We start from the raw sequence: 20304 nt of genomic DNA, 5'->3' as shown, positions 1-20304 counted from the left end.
CCTAAGGAATGCAGAGGGGGAAAAAAAAAAAGTCTCTTCATCTTCCTCCTTGAGAATTGCAGACTCATCTCTCCTTGGGGATGCCCAGACTTATCAACCTGCCTAGAAATTGACTCTCTCAGTGTGACTGAAGGGGGGCCTGTGCAGTAGACCCTGGGGTTCAGCGAGACTGCTGATCTCAAGGTGGATGATCATCTAGGGCAGGTGCTCACAGGACTGGCTGGTGTGAGTTCAGGGACCTGCAGGCCGCCTGCTCCCCAGACAGATGCTGAGGCAGCAACAGCATGGAGCAGTTCAGGTAAGCTCTGAAACAATACTCTGTATAATCTTTCTCATTACAACCATCACAGTGTCCAAGTAGTTACAAAATGGGAGAGGAGATACAACATAGAAATATTGGGATATATCTGAAGTTATGAGAAATTTAAAGCCAGTGAGTAAAGTAATTTCCACATATGCCATCTCTCTGTGCTACCAATACTTCATTGTGGTCTCTTCACTACAACCTTAAATAAGGTGGGGGAGGTTGCTGTTGGTGGTGGGTTAACATTTCATTCATTACAATCAATGGAAACACGAAAAGCCATTCACTTTTATTAATAAGCATGCCTCAATTTCACACAGAGTTGAAATAAAAGGTTTTGTAATCCACGATATGATCCATGATTAAATACAGATGAAAAGTACAGAGAAAGATGTTCATTTTTTGATATAATGATGTCAGTTTTGTGACTTTTACAGCTTACCAAATAAAGCTTAGGAAACACTTAGCAAGCGTGATCTACACTAATTCCATGCCTTTTCTAGGAAGGGTTTCTAATACGTTTCTAGGTTATCATTATCTTCATTTCAACATTGTCAAGTAATAATCATGACTAGTCTTGATATTATAAAAATACATCAATATTGCAGTGAACTGTCATTGGGTTCTTCTTACAAATCAAGGATATTACTATTGAAACCTGACAACCAACTTCTGTCTTACTTTAATACATGGAAAGATTAAATGATCACTTATATCATGGCAACCTCCAGATATTTCACATCAATACCAAACACCTCCATTTAGGTGTTTATTGTACATTTTACATTATGGTATCCTTCATCTTCTAATGGACAATAGATAGAAATGGTTGCAACACAATATAAAAAGGGTAATCTTTAATAAAGCATCAAAAACGTATGTTTGCAAACAGACTAGAAACAAAGCATAGTATGGACTATTTGATTGCCGAATTTCATTCCCTTCATTTCAGTTCACTTCAGTCGCTCAGTCCTGTCCTACTCTTTGTGACCACATATATTGCAGCACGCCAGGCCTCTGTGTCCATCACCAACTCCCGGAGTCTACCCAAACCCACGTCCATCGAGTCAGTGATGCCATCCCAACATCTCATCCTCTGTCGTCCCCTTCTCCTCTTGCCCGCAATCCTAACCAGCATTACAGTCATTTCCAATGAGTCAACTCTTTGCATGAGGTGGCAAAAGCATTGGAGTTTCAGCTTCAACATCAGTCCTTCCAATGAACACCCAGGACTGATCTCCTTTAGGATGGATTGATTGGATCTCCTTGCTGTCCAAGGGACTCTCAAGAGTCTTCTCCAACACCACAGTTCAAAACCATCAATTCTGCGGTGCTCAGCTTTCTTCACCGTCCAACTCTCACATCCATACATGAGCACTGGAAAAACCATAGCCTTGACTAGAAGGACTTAAGTTGGAAAAGAAATGTCTCTGCTTTTACTTAGAGAATCCCAAATCATGTCATTATTAACAAGCATACATACATTGCTAAGAATTGTAACTCTCTAACCATCATCCTTCATCTCACGATTCATTCTAATATATCCATTTTCTATGTGTTTTAACTATGGAGTACTCCCTACAGTCATTCTACTTCAGAGAAACTTCTCAAAAGAAAATTGATGAAATGCTTTCTAGTATGCAATGTCTGATATTTCAATTTAACTTTTCATTAAATACCATTCTATATATTTGTTATAACATTTCTATAGATTTTTTGTACAAACTCTTGTGTTTTCTGATGCATGTTTAAGGCAAACCTCTCCATCAGTTCTTGCATTACTAGGGTTTCTCTCTAGTGTGTGTTCTCAGATGTTGAGTGAGATTACTACTATGCTTAAAGGCTTTACCACATTCTGTACATTTATAAGGTCTCTCTCCAGTATGAATTCGCCGATGTTGGGTAAGCGTTGAATTGCTACCAAAAGCTTTGCCACATTCAGTACATTTATATGGTCTCTCCCCAGTATGCATTCGCTGATGTTTAGTACGAGTAGAAGCCTGAAAAAAGGCCTTGCCACACTCTGTACATTTATAACGTCTATCCCCGGTATGAATTCGGTGATGGCAAGAAAGGTCTGAACGTGTAATATAGGCTTTGCCACATTCTTTACATTTATAAGGTCTCTCTCCTGTATGAATTTGCTGATGATGGGTAAGTTGTGAGAACTGGATAAAGGCTTTGTTGCATTCTTTACATTTATAAGGCTTCTCCCCAGTATGAAGTCGCTGATGTTGAGTAAGATGTGACGACTGAATAAAGGCTTTGTTACATTCTTTACATTTATAAGGTCTCTCTCCAGAATGAATTCGCTGATGTCGAATAAGAGTTGAGCTAAGACGAAAGGCTTTGTTACATTCTTTACATTCATAAGGTCTCTCTCCAGTATGAATTCGCTGATGTCGAGTAAGAAGTGAGCGAAGATGAAAGGCCTTTTTACATTCTTTACATTCATAAGGTCTCTCTCTAGTATGAATTTGCCGATGTTTACTAAGAGTTGAGGTATCACCAAAGGCTTTGCCACATTCAGTACATTTATACGGTCTCTCTCCAGTATGCACTCGCTGATGTTCAGTAAGACTACAACCGTTAATAAAGGCCTTGCCACATTCTGTACATTTATAACGACTATCCCGGGTATGAATTCGGAGATGTTGAGTAAGGGCAGAACTCCTAATAAACACTTTGCCACATTCTTTACATTTGTATGGTTTCTCCCCAGTATGGATTCGATGATGTACAACTAACTCTGATTGAAAAATAAAGGTTTGGCCACACTCTGTACAATGATAAGGTTTCTCTCCAGAATGAATTCGCTGATGTTGAGTAAGATATGAGCAACGCATAAAGGCTTTGCCGCATTCTTTACATGTATAAGGTCTCTCTCCAGTATGAATTTGCTGATGTTGGGTAAGATGTGAGCATTGGATAAAGGCTTTGTTACATTCTTTACATTTATATGGCTTTTCCCCAGTATGAATTCTCTGATGTTCAGTAAGATGTGACCACTGAATAAAGGCTTTGTTACATTCTTTACATTTATAAGGTCTCTCTCCAGTATGAATTCGCCGATGTTTAATAAGCGTTGAGGTGTAAACAAAGGCTTTGCCACACTCAGTACATTTATACGGTCTCTCTCCAGTATGCACTCGCTGATGTTCAGTAAGACTAGAACCCTTAATAAAGGCCTTGCCACATTCTGTACATTTATAACGTCTATCTGCAGTATGAATTCGGTGATGTTGCGTAAGGGCCGAACTCTTAACAAAGGATTTGCCACATTCTTTACATTTGTATGGATTCTGCCCAGTGTGGATTCCATGATGTAGAATTAACTCTGAGTGAAAAATAAAGGTTTGGCCACACTCTGTACAATGATAAGGTTTCTCTCCACAATGAATTCGCTGATGTTGAAAAAGAAGTGAGCAACGGATAAAGGCTTTGCCGCATTCTTTACATGTATACGGTCTCTCCCCAGTATGAATTCGCTGATGTTGGCTAAGATGTGAGCTTTGGATAAAGGCTTTGCCACATTCTGTACATTTATAAGGTTTCTCTCCAGTGTGAATTCGCTGATGTCGAGAAAGTGTTGAGTTGAGATTAAAGGCTTTGCCACATTCTGTACATTTATAAGGTTTCTCTCCAGTGTGAATTCGCTGATGTCGAGAAAATGCTGAGTTGTGATCAAAGGCTTTGCCACATTCTGTACATTTATAAGGCATCTCTCCAGTATGAATTCGCTGATGTTCCATTCGATGTGAGTAAGAGATAAATGCTATGTTACATTCTGTACATTTGAAAGGTTTCCTTCCTGTATGAATTTTCCTATGCTTACGTAGATTTGATGACTTAGCAAAGACTTTCCCACATATTTTACACTTGCTTTCTTTCGGTGGATTCTGAACAGTGTGCTGTTGAAAAAGTTCTGAAGACTGATTAGAAGTCTTACCATATTCAGTACAAGTCCTCTCTTCAGTATAAGTACTCTTATCTGGAGAAAAACCTGACATTTGATAAAAGGTATTTCTACATTTATTACTTTTAGATTCCTTGTTTGAAGATTTGGGTCCCTCATGTTTCAAAACGTTTGAGTCTCCTTCAGCCATACACCCAGTTTCATTGCCTGAATACCCTGTCACTTCACCATAAATACTCTTGTAATTATTGAAGCTGGAGCTCTTACTTAAGATCTGACTCATTTCATCACACATGGAGCTCTGTTGTGTATTGACCACATCACAATATGTTTTCAACAATGATGGTTGAATTATGTCTCTTCCATTATCATCAACATTATGCATCTTGGGATGGAGCGAAAATATCTGTTGCGGGAACAATAATGACCCCTTGCTCATGCTTAGATTGATTACCCCCTCAAATTGATTAGATTGTGAGTTTTCCCACTCATTGTTAAATTGTAGGTGTTCAGACATGCTTAAATGTATGCTTAGTCCAAGCCTATTTTCAAAATTGTCTCAATGAGTATTGGCAGTAGAGACTAGATTACCTTCCAGGTTTTCCACATTTCCTTTCAGAGAACATGTATGTTCCATAGGAGGATGGAAATCTTTTCTTAAACACTTACAATTTTCGGCAGATATTGAAGACTGAAGTTGGTGTTTTTCCCAGTTTGACTCATGCTTTTCATTTCTTTTTGCACTAATGTTAGCATTATCTGTACTTGTCTCCATTTCTTTATGTCCATATAAACATCCTCTCCGGCTTTCATATGTTCTCGTATATTCCCCGTCTTTCATTAAACTTAAGTCTCTGAGGTGAAATGGTTGATATATTCCTAGGTTTGCTTTTGGCAATACATCTTCTAATGCTGGATTCTTCGGCATCAAATGCTGAGTGTCTTGTGGAGACAAAGCTGAAAGATACCAAATGGGAAGTAATTTTATCAGCGTTTTTCAGTGAATATCTTTAAAGATTTAGAGAAAATTGATGACCATTAGCTAGTTTAAAAATACAATAAGGACAGAAGAATCAACATGCCAGAGGCTTAGTCGAATGTGGAGATCATCTCTCCTCCACAAATGAATGAGAAATGGAACAATTCTCACAGAGCCCGGCTGAACACTAGCAGAGGCCCCTGGAAATCTGAAAGGACAAGAAAGATTCCTGCTGAGCCAGGTAGGACAAAAGAAAGAAGAAAGAAAACGAAGAGAGGAAGTGGGTTCGGGCCTGCAAAGCTGCGGGGAGAGGAAATTGAGGAGAGGTCTCCATGTCCAGGGAAGCCCGTCACTGGGGGAGCTCAGTTTGGACAGAAGGAGAGCCTCAATGTCTGCAGGAAGAGAACATGGCAACCAGCGTGTGGCAGCAGGACAGAGTGATACCTGTACACAGGCTGCTGACCCCAGCCCTGCCCACCTAGCCTGAGAGGCATGTCCACCACTGCAGACAAGGGCTGGGTGCCGGAATGTGGGGTCTGGAGGGCAGACCCAGGCAGAAGACTGCTGTGGGCTATGAGGAAACATCCTGAAGGGATGGGAGTGTGGGAAGAGCTCTGCAAACGGGAATGCTTGAGGTGAAGCCTGAACCACCATAGAGCACAGTGCCGTTGGTGAGTGATGGCCAAAGAAGGAGCCCATTGCATCGCTTGTCCCTTATGCCAGCCACTCCTCGGTAGGACTTCGAAGAACTCATCCCACGTAGATCTTTTGATCCCACAGCTACGGCCTCCCTCATCGACCTCCTCCACAATCAGCACACTCCTGGGCTCTGGGGCAGTCTCAGGAGCAGACACCTGTGAGCTGGCCATAAGCACAAATGGAGCTGAAAGCACAGCTGAACCCCAGGGATAAAGAAGAAAAGCGGAAACCTCTCCTTGCAGCAACACAAGCCATGGTCTTACACCCACAACCAGCTTTGCAACCTCAGCCCCTACAGAGCATGTGAGTCAACGAACAGGCCTCTCCCAGTCATGGCAGGTGTAGCTTTAGCAGCTGTACACTCTGTGGGCTCCTACACAAGGGGCCAGGGCCAGGACAGAGCCTGAGATGCCTCGGAGCACCACAGCGGGTCCAGCTCCACGTTGAATGCAATCCCAGGACCTGACTTCTCTGAATCTATGTGGTGACCTTGTGAAAACAACATCTAAGAAACACCAAGGCCATATACCTTCAGGCCCATGGTTCAGGTGAGTCAGAACAGTGCCAACAGTACATCACATGAGCGCTCGCAGAACGCATGAGAGGGGGCACCAGAGCATATCCCGAGGTGAACATCCCCAGAGGAGTAATACTCAGCAACTTCTCTCCCAGTGGGTGTGCTCCAGTCCCACCAGCCTGGCAACACACAACAGAATCACAGCTAAGGATCATATCTGGGGGCTCTATTGCACCGAGCAAGGAGTAGGCACCACCAGAGAGAGGGCAGTAACAACCACAGAACAATGGGGAAACAGCCCTGAATATGCATGGCAGGCTCTGGTCACAGTTAACAGCAATCAAAGCACAGATCAAGAGGATAAGCACACAAACCTCTAGACCAACCTCATCCACCAAGGGGCAGACACCAGAAGAAGTCTAAGTAGGTTCCTGTAGCGTTCAAAACAGAAACCACAAATAAAAAACTGGACAAAATGAGATGGCAAAGAAATAGGTTCTAGAGGAAGAAGCAAGATAAAACCTACAAGGACTACTAAATGAAGAGGAGTTAGGCAGTCTAATGATTACTTCTTGCTTTTAGTCATCTTATTCGGAGACACCAAACACTGTCACAGATCCTAGTTCCCTAATAATTCTTTAATCCTCTTCTTGCCACATATGTTTCTTAGAATGGTTTACTAGATGTTTCAATCTAAAAATCATACATGATAATGACACAGAACGAATCAGAAACTGAGGACACATAGGACAGTGTCCGAGGAAGCTGAATACAAATAAGATAAACTTAATAAAGTACTTGTTTTAAGCAATTAAATAAAAAGAGTCTTTAAAACTATGATTGAAAGAGGGAACTCTACTCCTTGCTCTGTGGAGACCTAAATGGGAAGGAAATCAATGCAATGGTAAAGGCTAGAGATCTCTTGAAGAAAATGAGTGGTACCGGGAATATTTTATGCAAAGCTGGGAACAATAAAGGAGACAAATGGGATGGACCTAAAAGAAGCAGAAGATATTAACCAAAGTTGGCAAGAATACATGGAAGAAGTATACACAAAAGACCTTAATGACCCAGATAACAACCATGACGTGCTCACTCACCTAGTAACAGACATCCTGGCGTCCAAAGTCAAGTCGGCCTTAGAAGGCATGACTACCAACAAAGCTAATGCAGGTGACGGAACTCTAGCTGACGTAATTCAAGTCCTAAAAGATGATAATGCTAAAGTTCTGCACTAGATAAACCAGCAAACTTGGAAAACTCAGCAGTGGCTACAGGACCAGAAAAGGTCAGTTTTCATTCCAATCAAAAAGAAAGGCAAAGCCAAAAAATGCTCAAACTACTACACAATTTCCCTCATTTCAACAATAGCAAAGGCTCAAATGTTTTCTTAGCGAGGCTCTAACAGTACCTGAGCCGAGAGCTTCCAGATGTTCAAGTTGGACTTAAAATGGCACAGGAACCAGAGATCAAATTGCCAACATCCCTTGGATCATACAAAAAGCGAGAGAGTTCTGGAAATACAACTACATCTGCTTTATTGACTATACCACAGCCTTTGATTGTGTGGATCCCAAGAAACTGTGGAAAATTCTTAAAGAGATGGGAACACCAGACTACCTTACCTGCCTCCTGAGCAATCTGTATGCATGTCAAGAAGCAACAGTTAGAACCGGACATGTGACAATGGACTGATTCCAAACTGGGAAAGGAGTACGTCAAGGCTGTATATTGTCACCTTGCTTACTTAACTTGTATGCACAATATGTCATGTGACATACTGGGCTGGATTAAGCACAAATTGGAATCAAGATTTCAGGGAGAAACATCTGTAATCTCAGATATACAGATTATAGCACCCGTATAGTAGAAAGTAAAGAGGAACTGAGGAGTCTCTTGATGAAACTGAAAGAAGAGGTTGAAAAAGTTAGCTTCAAAGTCAACATTCAAAAAGCAAAGATCATGGCACCAGTCAGATCGATTCATGGCAAACGGCAGGAGAAACAGTGGATACAGTGAGAAACTTAAATTTTGGGGGCTCCAAAATCACTGCAGATGGTGACTAGAGCCATGAAAATAAAAGATGCTTGCTCCTTGGAAGAAAAGCTATGGCCAACCTAGGCAGCATATTGAAAAACAGAAACATTACTTTGCTGACAAAGGTCCATCTAGTCAAAGCTTGGCTTTTCCAGTAGTCATGTATGGATGTGAGAGTTGGACCATGAAGAAGGCTGAGCATCGAAGAATTGATGCTTTTGAACTGTGGTGTTGGAGAAGACTCTTGAGAGTCCCTTGGACTGAAAGGAGATCACACCACTCCATCCTAAAGGAAATCACTCCTGAATATTCATTGGAAGAACTGAAGCTGAAGCTCTGATGCTTTGGCCACGTGATGCAAAGAACTGACTCACTGAAAAAGATCCTGATGCTGGGAAAGACTGAAGATGGGAGGAGAAGGGGACGACAGAGGATGAGATGGTTGGATGGCAATAGTTACTCGATGGACATGAGTTTGAGCAGGCTCTGGGAATTGGTGATGGACAGGGAAACCTGGCTTGCTGCAGACCATGGATCACAGAGTAGGACTTGACTAAGCAACTGAACTGAACTGACTGCTAGGTGTAATTGATTCTCTTTGCTGTACTGGAGTACAAAATTGGAAAACAGCTATATTCCAATTAGAACTTTAAAAAAAGATTTCTTTTTATAACCTAAAAATTGTCATAGTTTGAATCAGCCATTAATAATATAGTAGAAAATGTGCTAAACTTTTATGTCAATTTATTGTAAAATTCTATGAGGTAATAAAATATAATAAAGTATTTTAGCAAGTTAGAATTGGGGCATATACACTTTAGATATTTAATATGAGGTCATATAATTAAAAGAAAAACTTTGAAGTCAACCTGAGATGTGCATTCTTTCATTTCCATGAGGTTTTGCTTTCTTCAGTGAAAAATTACTTGAATTTGAAATTTCTTTAGAAGGTCCTATGTGTTGCTCCCAGTGGATACGAAATTATAAACCAGAGAACAAAAACCTGTCCCCAGTATTCCTAGAAGTTTGGCAGTTTGTCTACCACTCTTCTCACACATTTCTGTCTAGAAGTAGAAAGAAACTTTAAAAGGAGTGTCATAGAGTTACTCAGAAAAGGACAGTTTTCCTAGGGCCCCCAAGAAATCGAAGAGCAAAGAATGAATGCAGTTTGTCACAAGCCAAGAGGAGACTTTTAGTTGACACTCTGATGGAGAAAAGTGATCACTGGAGATGAATTCATGAATGATTTAAGGGACAGAATGGGGCAGGTGATACATTTCTGTGACAGTAGCAGACACAAAGCCAGGTTTTCGAAAACCATTTCCATGGAAGCAAATCTTCAGAAACCATGTGACGAAGGATGAGTTCCTCGCGGCTCCTTGGACCTCTCATCTGAGTCATCATCTCCATCCATTCATACCTACCTGGGAAAATGGCTGTTGTCTCCATTATCCTCATATTCCTGGGATCCTTCAATTGCTCCAGAAAGGCGACCAGGTCCAGCTTAGATACAAGCCCTGTTGATCAGAGAAAGGAATATTTGTATTGTTAGAGATTTATTAGTATTGAATCCAATATGTATTCAGTTGAGACGAGAAACTATTTTGTTCTAGGAAATGAATTGCCGAAATACTTTATTGAAAGCCACTACAGAATAATAACAAACACCTAAAAATCAGATCCTGAGATTCTGGTCAAGTAGTACTAAGGCAAAAAAGTAGTGTGAATGTGAAATTAAGAGAGCGTGTAAATAGTTAATAGCACAGCACTTGTACAATTATCAGTAACCTAGAATGAAGGAGGCGGAGTACATAAAGGAAGAAAAAGCTTACCAGCACGACGAATCATCATGAAGCCTTTTTTCTAAACTCACAAATACTCATTTTCCCCTAGAAAGCAGAGATCTGAAACTACTGTGGAAAGCAGAAAATTTCAGAAGACATTCTTGAAATGATGGAACCAAAACCCAGTGGGTAGATAAGGGATTCTGGAAGGCAGTTATCCTCACCCAAGGAGGCCAGGTTCCCGCAGTTGTCTACCATCACGTCCCTGTACAATTCCCGCTGACTGAGGTCCAGGCATTCCCACTCCTCTTGAGTGAAGTCTATGGTCACATCCTGGAATGTCAGCCGTCCCTGAAACACAAGTACAGATGCCATGTGGCCCCGGGGGGACTTCCTAATGTGACCCAAGATGAAAACAGCAAGTTCAGAGACCTCTTCATTATTTAGCGACTTGGCTGGTATTACAGGATATATTTTTTACACAGCAATACTTTCTACCCAATTTTTAACGTGAAGAAAGAGGATGAGTTATGATCCACAAGTCATTAGAGAAACTATTCTCATCTGAAAGAGAAATTATAAAATCATCAGAGTGACATTAGCATATTTATTTTTCAGTGTTCTACTGGTGTGACATAGGATAAATTGTTTATCAAAGGAACAGGAAATTTTTTTTTTTAAGCGTATTCTGAGCCAAGAGTTCTGAAGTGGGGCCAAAGTGCCAGTTTTTCAGCAAGGTTATTTGAGTTGGTAATGTTGAAAATTCTGCTTGATGAATGACGATTTTGAACAGCAATGAAAGAGAATAGTAAGGTAAGAATTCATACTTAATTTGGAACTTCAACTGTTTTACAGATTTTAACAGGTCTAATAGGATAGTCTGGAAGCCTTTCTAAGTGGCAGTCATCCAGTGAATCTGCAGGAGTCGGGGAAGCTTGGTCCTTCCTACTCCTGAGAAACAGGACCACAGCACGCCAGGACTCCCTGTCCATCACCAGCTCCCAGCACCTACTCAAACTCATCTCCACTGAGTACAGACACACACTCAAATGGGGCTCTATACTCTTCAAGGGTAAGAGAGAAAAAGTTTCATGTCACTAAACACAGGTAATTTTACATGGATTAAAAATGTGCATAATGTTTGAGGATGATATTCTTTATTTGCACTGAGGTGTATTTTAAATTTTAATACAGTCCAGCATAGATTAGGACTAATAAGATTCTTGTAAACATTTTGGAAAATACAAAATGTGATGAGACTCTGTGATGTTAGCATGGAGTGTACTGGAAAAGATCAGACCTGGGCTTGGGATGAAAATGCCTACTCCCCGCACCCAGTATCTCTGCTGAACACACGTGAGTGTTCATTTTCGAGAGCAGAAAGAAAGTAAGAAGATGTGAATTTACTCCATTAATTGTGATAGTTTAGGTACATCCCTCACTTTTTCTTTCCAAGACACTTGTTCAAGTCCAATCGAAAAAAACAAATTCAGAGCATGGGAATCTCACAAAAACACATAAACCAGTGAACATGAGTCATGGGGTAAGACGTACCTGGAAGAATGCATTATCACTGCATGGGCATCTTGCAACTATTATGGAAAGTATGATATGAATCTATCATTAAAAAATGTTAGTTTGGGGGCTTTGTGATGATCCAGTGACTAAGATCCTGAGCTCCCAATGCATGGAACTCTGGTTCTTTCCCTGATCAGCAGACTAGATCCCACATGCTGTAGCTAAGAGTTTACATGTCACAACCAAAGAACCAGAAAACTACAAGGATGACTTGAAGATCCTACCTGCCACAAGAAGACCCGGTGCAGCCAAATAAATAAATATTTTAAAAATGTGTTGTATGCAGATTTTACTACATATATGCCCTCCCTGATCTGTAGCCTAAAACTACATGTAAGTAGTTAGCTCACATGGATATAGAGCAGTCTCTGCAACGTTTCTATTTCTGAAACTTTTCTGAAGAACCGTGGACCACTGAGTTCACTCTGTTTAGAAGGACAATCTGTAACTCCTGTTCTAACCACCTGAAGCTGCATCCACATGTAAACTCATCACGCCATTTCCCCTCCTTCCCTATGATCCTGACACCAGACCACATCCCAGTGGGAATCTCTGGTACCTGTGCCTCCCCGTGCTCATCTCGCACAAAGGGCATATAGTCAACAACTGAACGTCACTAATTCATGCTGAGAATTCATCATGCTCTAGAGAAAGCCGGGATACAGACAATGGATAACAGGCTCTGGGATTTAACGGAGAAGTTAGTCTAAAGAGCTGCTCTTCACTATTATAAGAACAAAAGGAAAAAATAAGAAGTAGATAACAACAACCCCCCCAGGGAGAAAACTTAGAATCAGAAAAGTAAAGGTTTGCAGGTTCTCAGTCAAGGCATTTCAGGAGGAAAAGCAGACACATTCCCAGACCCAGGACAGGACATTTACCTGAGAAGCTGCCATTTCCTTCTCTTCTTAGTCCTGCTCTGCGTCTTCTCCGGGGATGTTATGTCGCAAACTCACATCCACAAGTTGAGAAAATACCTTCAAAGGGATCCACACAGCCCTTTCACCTGCAACTGCTGCAGAGAAAAGAAGAAAAAAGGTTCTTGTTTCTCCAGCCCTTTTCTGAGCCTTTTTTTTGGCTTCCTCTGTTCCCGATCCGCAGGCGGCAATCAAGCCTAATCTGACATGCTAATCACATTTTGTGTTTGGTGCTTACCTTTGGCGCATTCTCTTTGCAGACCACCCCTGAGAGTTCTCCTTTCTTTTTGCATTACACAGAGCAGGTCACAGTAGAATTCACGGGAGATAAAGGACCGGACTACTGACCTAGCTGACACACATTGTGAGGCTTTTTGAAACATCACAAGAGGAAGACCCGCATTTAGGAGCCCTGAGCAGCAGTCTCACACTCCGCACACCTTACACCTCTCTGGAGCTGCTGATTAGGGCGGGAACTTCTAGAAACAAAGGATATTGGGCTGATTGCCTGGGGAGGGGCTCTTTCTAGGATGGGTGTGGCCCTACACTGGCTCTGCCTGTGCCCTTGGGGGAGGCGTGGTGGGGAATGCTTGCTTGGTGGGAATCACCTGGGGGCCTTGGATTACTGCAAAGCTTGCTCTCAGAAAGAAAAGAAAGAAGTGAAGTTGCTCAGTCGTGTCCGACTCTTTGCAATCCCACGGACTGTACCCTACCAGGCTCCTCTGTCCTTGGAATTTTCCAGGCAAGCGTCCTGGAGTAGATTTCCATTTCCCTCTCCAGGGGATCCTCCTGACCCAGGGATCGGACTCAGGTCTCCTGCATTGCAGGCAGTCGTTTTACCTTCTGAGCCACCAGGAAAGCACCCCAAGAACAAAGGCCCAAAGATGCCTTGCCTTTATCGTGCTAAGTCGCTCAGTAGTGTCCTACTCTTTGCCACCACATTGGGTAGCCAGCCTGGCTCCTCTGCCCTGGGGAGTCTCCAGGAAAGAATATTGGAATATGAGTTGATATGCCTTCCTCCAGGGGATCTTCCTGACCCAGGAATTGAACTCACATCTCTCGGTGTCTCCTGCATTGCCAAACAGTTCTTTACCACTAGTGTCACTTTGGAAGCCACAGGATACCCTGAGTACCTAGGATTTCTTCACTACCCTCTGCAGCCTGGGGACACAGGTTTTCACAAAATGATTTGCAGTATCACCACCTGTCTGCAGGTGAGGGCCCTCCAACTTCAGAGACCAGGAGCCTGAAGGTGTTTCCGTTGTTGCAGAAAACAAGCACCACACTCTGAGAGTTGGAGAACTCAGGTTTATTATGCTGGGGGCCCAGAGGACTTAACACTCCAAGCTCTAAGCCCCAAACAAAGGGGTTACAGAGTTTTTATACATGGACAGGCATGATTAAGTCAGTTTACAGGGGCTAGGGCAATTGCAAAGAACAAGACAAGGGCGAGTGAGATAAGTTCCAATTCCTGGTATTGTGAATCCCAGCTTTTTGAGACGTACATGATCAAGACTTTGTAAGGAGCAGGCTGAGTTACAGAGGCAGAAGGGGCAGGCGGTTATGTAAAAATTTCAAATTTTCCTCTTCCTTGCCCCTCCTGATGCTTCTATCAGTCATTGCAGAAAGCATCAGCTCATGTTTGGTAGATAATTCAGAGCTCACTTCGTTCAGGGGACTATATTGATCTATTGCCATTTGTAACTTATGGACTGAATTTGAGACGTTATGAACTGGGTAAGATCTTTGAGAATACAAGGGCCAAACAAAAGCACCGCAAAGAACATGAAAAGAGGACTGGTTAAAGGGAAAAGCCACGATTCCCAACTGCAGATATTGTTCCAATTACCCCAGAAATTTGCTAGTTCCTCATACTTTAGCCACCTCATGCGAAGAGTTGAGTCATTGGAAAAGACCCTGATGCTGGGAACAGTTGGGGGCAGGAGAAGGGGATGATAGAAGATTAGATGGCTGGATGGCATCACCGACTCGATGGACATGAGTTTGGGTAAACTCCGAGAGTTGGTGATGGACAGCGAAGCCTGGCATACTGCAGTTCATGGGGTCGCAAAGAGTCGGACGACTGAGCGACTGAGCTGAGCTCCCCTTTTCATGATTCATTCCCTAACTGTGGGGCCATGTCCATGACTATTCCTAATTGGTTCACATAAAAAGTAGCATTCTTCATTCAAGAAGAGGCAGAGTCCTGCCTTTTCAGCTGCCAGTAGGTCTAGCCCTCTCCTATTCTCTAAAACCACCTCAGCCAGGAAATCTACTTGGTTTTGTAAGGCCACTAAAGATGTGGCTGCTCTCTCAATGTTGTCTGCGAAGTCCTTGGATAGTGTATGGTAGAAGGTGATTGATGAAGCAATTCCTCCTATTCTAATACTTAACCCAGCCAAAATTTCCAAACCAACTAGTAGGGATATTAACTGGATGGCTCTTTATGACCGCCTATGTGCTGGCAGATGTATGGTGACAATCTGGTTGTTAGGGCCAATATTCATCTGTGGAGTGAGGAAAGCTACGGTGCACATACCCATCCAACTTACTGGTAGACATTAAGTAAGCATCTGTCCCACAAAGAAAAGGCCTTGATGGGGCGGCACAATATTGTGTCTCTGGGAAGATGAGTGGGCCACTCACCTTTTAGTTTGATTACATTCGTCCCTGGCTAAATTGCCTACATCTTCAGTTCCTTCATGATTTGTAAAGCATTCTGGAGCCTTTTGAGATAACTCCTTTGCCCTTAAGACTGGCCCTTGTAAGGGTGGATCTGTAGGAGTCCCCATGGCTCTGGCATTATTTTGATGGTACTGGTGTAGCTAAATACAGTGGAGCTCCTAAGGATGAGCAAAGGCAGGAATCCCTGGCCACCTAGGGGTTGGTGTCATTTAGATGGTGATGAGTTGCTTTGGGAACCTGGTAGGACTAGGGACTAAGGGGGCGTTAACTCTGTAACCTGGTCCTCGATTTCATTTGTCTGCATTATTGTCCTTGTCCAGTAGGTTTTTCCATTTATCTAATATCTAATCACATTCTGTGTTTGGTGCTTACCTTGGGTGTATTCTCTTTGCAGACCACCCCTGAGAGTTCTCCTTTCTTTTTCCATTACAGAGAGCAGGTCACAGTAGAATTCACGGGAGACAATGGACCTGACTACTGGGCTAGCTGACACACATTATGAGGGTTTTTGAAACATGGCGGGTGAAGACCCTCATTTAGGAGCCCTGAGTTCCAGCCTCACACTCCACACACCTGAGACCTCCCTGGAGCTGAGGATTAGGGCGGGAACTTCTAAAAACAAAGGAAGTTGGGCTGAGTGCCTGTGGAGGGGCTCTCTCTAGGATGGGTGTGGCCCTCCACTGCCTCTGCCTGTGCCCTTGGAGGAGGGGTGGCAGGGAATGCATGCTTGGTGGGAATCACATGGGAGCTTTGCTCTCAGAATTCTTCCCAAAGATGCCTTGCCTTTAGCGTGCTAAGTCCGACTCTTTGCCTCCCCATGGACTGTAGCCCGCCTGACTCCTCTGTCAATGGGGAGTCTCCAGGGAATAATATTGGTCTGGGTCGCCATGCCCTCCTCCAGGGGATCTTCCTAATCCAGGAATTGAACCCACATCTTTTGGTGTCTCCTGCATTGCCAAGCAGTTCTTTACCACTAGCGCCGCCCCACAGGATACCCTGAGTACTTAGGTCTTTTTCACTACCCTCTGCAGCCTGGGGATACAGGTTTGTACAAAATGATTTGCACTGTGACCACCTGTCTGCAGGCGAGGGACCTCCAACTTCAGAGACCAGGAGGCTGAAGGCCTTTCCATTGTTGCAGAGAACAAGCACCACACTTGGAGAGGTGGAGATCTCAAGTTTATTATGCCAGGAGGCCCAGAGGACTTAACACTCCTAGCAATGAGCCCCAAACAAAGGGGTTACAAAGTTTTTATACACGGACAGGCATGATTAAGAGAGTTTTCAGGTTTGCAGGGACTAGGGCATTTGCCAAGAGCAGGACAAGGGTGAGTGAGTTAAATTCCAGTTCCTAGTATTGGGAGTCCCCACTTTTTGAGACCTATGTGATCAAGACTTTGCAAAGAGCAAGCTGAGCTACAGAGGCAGAAGGAGCAGGAGATTACATAAAAATTAGATATTTTCCTCTTCATTGCTCCCTCTGGATGCTTCTACCACTCATTGTAGAAAGCATCATCTCATGCTTGATAGGACATTCAGAGCTCCCCATCGTTTAGGGGACTATACTGAGCTATTAACATTTATAACTTTATGGATTCAATTCGAGAGGTGAGTAATGAACTGAGTAATATCTTTGAGAATACAATGGCCAAACAAAAGCACCACAAAGAACATGAAGAGAGGACTGGTTAAAGGGAGAAGCCATGATGCCCAGCTCCAGATATTGTTCCAATTACCCCGGGAATTTGCTACTTCCTCTCTCCTTTTCATGATTCATTCCCTTAGCTGTTGGGCCATGTCTTTGACTATTCTTAATTGGTTTACATAAAAGCAGAATTCTTCATTCAAGAAGAGGCAGAGGCCTGCCTTTTTAGCTATCAGTAGGTCTAGCCCTCTCCTATTCCTTAAAACCACCTCAGCCAAGGAATCTAGTTGGTCCTGTAAGGCCACTAGATGTGGCTACTCTCTCAATGTGGTCTGTGTGATGTAGCCACCCATTCTGGGAAGCAAACCCACCCAGAAAACAACTCAGATAGTGGAGTGCAGCTTATTACACCGGGAGGCCCAAGGTAGAGTCTCCTCTTAGCCAAGGACCCCAGCCATTTTTTGCGAAAGCCTTATATACCCTAAGTGTATAAAGGTTCCCTGAAGCTAGTCTGAATAAAGGAAAAAGAAAGATACAATCAAAGTTAACCCACGATCATACGCCTTAAGCCTAGGGAGTTAACAGTGGACAGTTATCAATAGGCCTGTGGTCATACCCCAATAAGCATAATAGAGTGTATGATTCTATTCGGTTACACAGATAATTAGGGTATTCTTTTAGACTTCGGAGAGCCCTAGGGCTCTTCCTTCTGGGGTCCTGGCTTTCCAGGAGGTATGTCGTTTCCATAGATACTGCTCAGACAGCTCAAAGGCCGCTGTCCGGCCCAGGATGCGGTCCTGCTTTCCAGTCGGAGCCTGCTGTATCCTCCTTCCTTCCCCACTCTTGGCACTCTTAACTCATAGTATCAGCATCATTCACAGGGATATATTGCACCCTGGCTCTCCAACCCCGGATGTGGGAGACCGGCACCAACCTTTGGGTTACAAAGTCCATACTACATTGTAAAATGCACGGTCCACAAAGCAGCTATAACAATGGTAACCATAACAATGGTAAATATAGTTTTCCACCAATCACCCTTCACCCGCTGCAGGTTTGCAGTACCCTCAGGTGCCATTTCTCTTAACCATTTTCTAGCCTCAGTTAGGATCCTGTGTCTGTCCTCAGTGCTAAAGAGGGAGATTAGAAGTTGGATTATCTCATCCCGTGTAGGGCAGTGGGTTCGAAAAATAGTCTCCATTAGTCAAATCTGGTAATAATAGGCTACGGGGGGACTGATGGTAGTGGCTGTCTGCCCCCTGAACCAGAAGCTGCTGTAACTCTCTCGGGGGCATTTGTCGTGCAGCCTCTGTTTGATTCTGGTGTCTCCTTTCCCCTTCCTGTCAGTGCTCACTGGGTATAGCTTGGGCGGTTCAGCTGCAGCCGGATCCTGGAAGTGCTGGCCAGAGGCTTCTGCCACCGGGATCTGAGCCTGCCAAAGGGGCGGCTCTACAACCTATGGAGAGCTGGCGGAGGAGAGCGGCTGCTGCAGGAACTTCACCTGGCCCTGGATTTGGCATTAAGGTGCCCTCCGGTCCTGGTGGAGCACTGGGTGGTGAGCACGTCATCATCCAGTGTGGGAGAGTCATCATCCAGTGTGGGAGAGGGGCAGGTCATCTTCGCTCAAATCCTGCCAGATCCCAGAGGGAGAAGTGGGATCAGCGTGTCTTCTCCTGCCAGTCAACACGACTGAACCAGAACTCCACGTGGTCCAAGACTGTATCTCCCTTAAAGTTCATTCTTACTGGGAGTCGTTCTGGAACTACTGCCAGATGACAAAGTCTCGGCACCACCCAAGAAGAAACTGCAAAGCGGTTTCTCTCCTGGATCAGAACCTTCCCTCCTTCCTGTTTCTATGCTTTTGTTGTGGCTAATTCTGTTTCATTCCTTGATGGCTGGAGTTGTAGGGGCTTCTGTGATGAGGTCACGAGAGTCCAGGAAAAAGAAAAATGATCCCTTGCCCCAGAGAAACATTCCAAAAGTGATTAAACCTACTGAGGCCCCTGTATGGTGGGTCCCTAACACTCAGCCACGGAATAGGCCATGATCATTTGGAAAACAAGCCCTAAGCCTATTGTGACCTGGCCTCATGAGGAGATTGCTATTGATGACTGGAAAACTTGGGTCATGTATCAGGGAAAATTACAGAAACCAAGCCAATTGCATTTTACCCTCAGAATCTAAGCATAAAGGGAAAAGAACTATATGAATTGTATTGTAAATGGTTTCTAGGTAAACTGCAAAAGACTTGCCCCTGCCAGAAATAGTCTTGTGGTATGTGGGCAGATGGTAAACAAACCACCACTGACAATGCCTGTACTATGAGAAACTGTGGCCCTTAGACACCGCTACAATACTTATTCAGTGAAGCAAGACGCTGTATTCACGGTAGTAGCGGGCTGTACAGAAAAAGTAGATGGAATAATATGATTCATAGACTATGTTTTAGTAAAATAAAAATAGGTTTCGGGGTAAACATGTAACCAAAATGTGACAAAGGATTAGGAGAAAAGTTTTAACACATCTTAGAATCAGGGGATGCTGACCTGAACGGAAAAATATTGTAAGAGTCATTACGTAGAAGAACATGTGCTATATAAATAGAGACTAAAGCAATAAAGATTATGGTCCTTGGGCCATCAAAAAAAACTCTGTTTCTTTCTTTCCTCTTGCCAACGTCGTTCATGCCTTGGGGACCCCTGGACCAGCTGGAGTGGGACTCCGGCAGATTCTGCCTTAGTGGGCTTGATCAGGTGTGGATGAAAACACAGATGGGTTAAATATCCTGCATCCCAGGCTGTCTCCGGAAAAGCCAATTCATACTCACTTATGTATCCCACTCCTTCTAACCTGACAATTCCAAGGGGGTCAAGAATTTCACGGCAGATGGGACACCTCCTGGGGGAGGGTAGAATACGAGCACACAAGGACCAAGTTTCTTCTAAACATCCCCTGGAGTTTGCTTGGTGATAATCTTCCCCAAGACAGCATGGACACACCTCCTAAATGACCTTCACAAATTTCCTTACTAAACCCTAACATGCTCTTTCACCTATGTACCAAGCAATTGCTGCCACCTGACTATTCCAGGCTCCTGTGGGTCCGTGCCCCTTCTAGTCCCTCCCAGGGGGATGATCAGGCCCCCTCTTCCACCCTGCCGGATGGGTTCCTCCTCACCTGAGCGCTCAGTTCCCCTGCTCCAGTCCACTACCTGCTAACGTGAAAGGTCCGGGCGTTGAGAAG

At 43.5% G+C, this 20304-nt stretch overlaps 2 protein-coding genes across 2 annotated transcripts in view; both read right to left on the bottom strand.

Annotated features, from left to right (window-relative positions):
• Nucleotides 1-570: 570 nt before the first annotated feature.
• Nucleotides 571-20304, bottom strand: part of LOC145515076 (uncharacterized) — a 61480-nt gene continuing 41746 nt past the window's right edge. Inside the window, exons 8-10 of the mRNA XM_081514531.1 lie at nt 3714-4186; nt 2790-3629; nt 571-2705 (exon numbers count right to left, since the gene is read on the bottom strand). Of these exons, the coding sequence (XP_081370657.1) occupies nt 2086-2705; nt 2790-3629; nt 3714-4186 (1933 nt within the window). The 3' untranslated portion in view covers nt 571-2085. The remainder of the gene's footprint in view (nt 2706-2789; nt 3630-3713; nt 4187-20304) is intronic.
• Nucleotides 3701-12829, bottom strand: LOC145515079 (KRAB domain-containing protein 5-like). Its single transcript, XM_081514559.1, has 4 exons — nt 12696-12829; nt 10461-10587; nt 9877-9969; nt 3701-5177 (listed from the first exon to the last, which is right to left on the bottom strand). Exons 1-4 carry the CDS (start codon nt 12708-12710, stop codon nt 4780-4782), a joined length of 633 nt encoding a protein of 210 aa, XP_081370685.1. The 5' UTR covers nt 12711-12829; the 3' UTR covers nt 3701-4779.

This window comes from Giraffa tippelskirchi, chromosome 7 (genome assembly GCF_054371585.1).
Source record: "Giraffa tippelskirchi isolate mGirTip1 chromosome 7, T2T-mGirTip1v1.2.pri, whole genome shotgun sequence".
Classification (NCBI taxonomy): Eukaryota; Metazoa; Chordata; class Mammalia; order Artiodactyla; family Giraffidae; genus Giraffa; species Giraffa tippelskirchi.
This window is presented reverse-complemented; position numbering and strand designations above follow the sequence as displayed.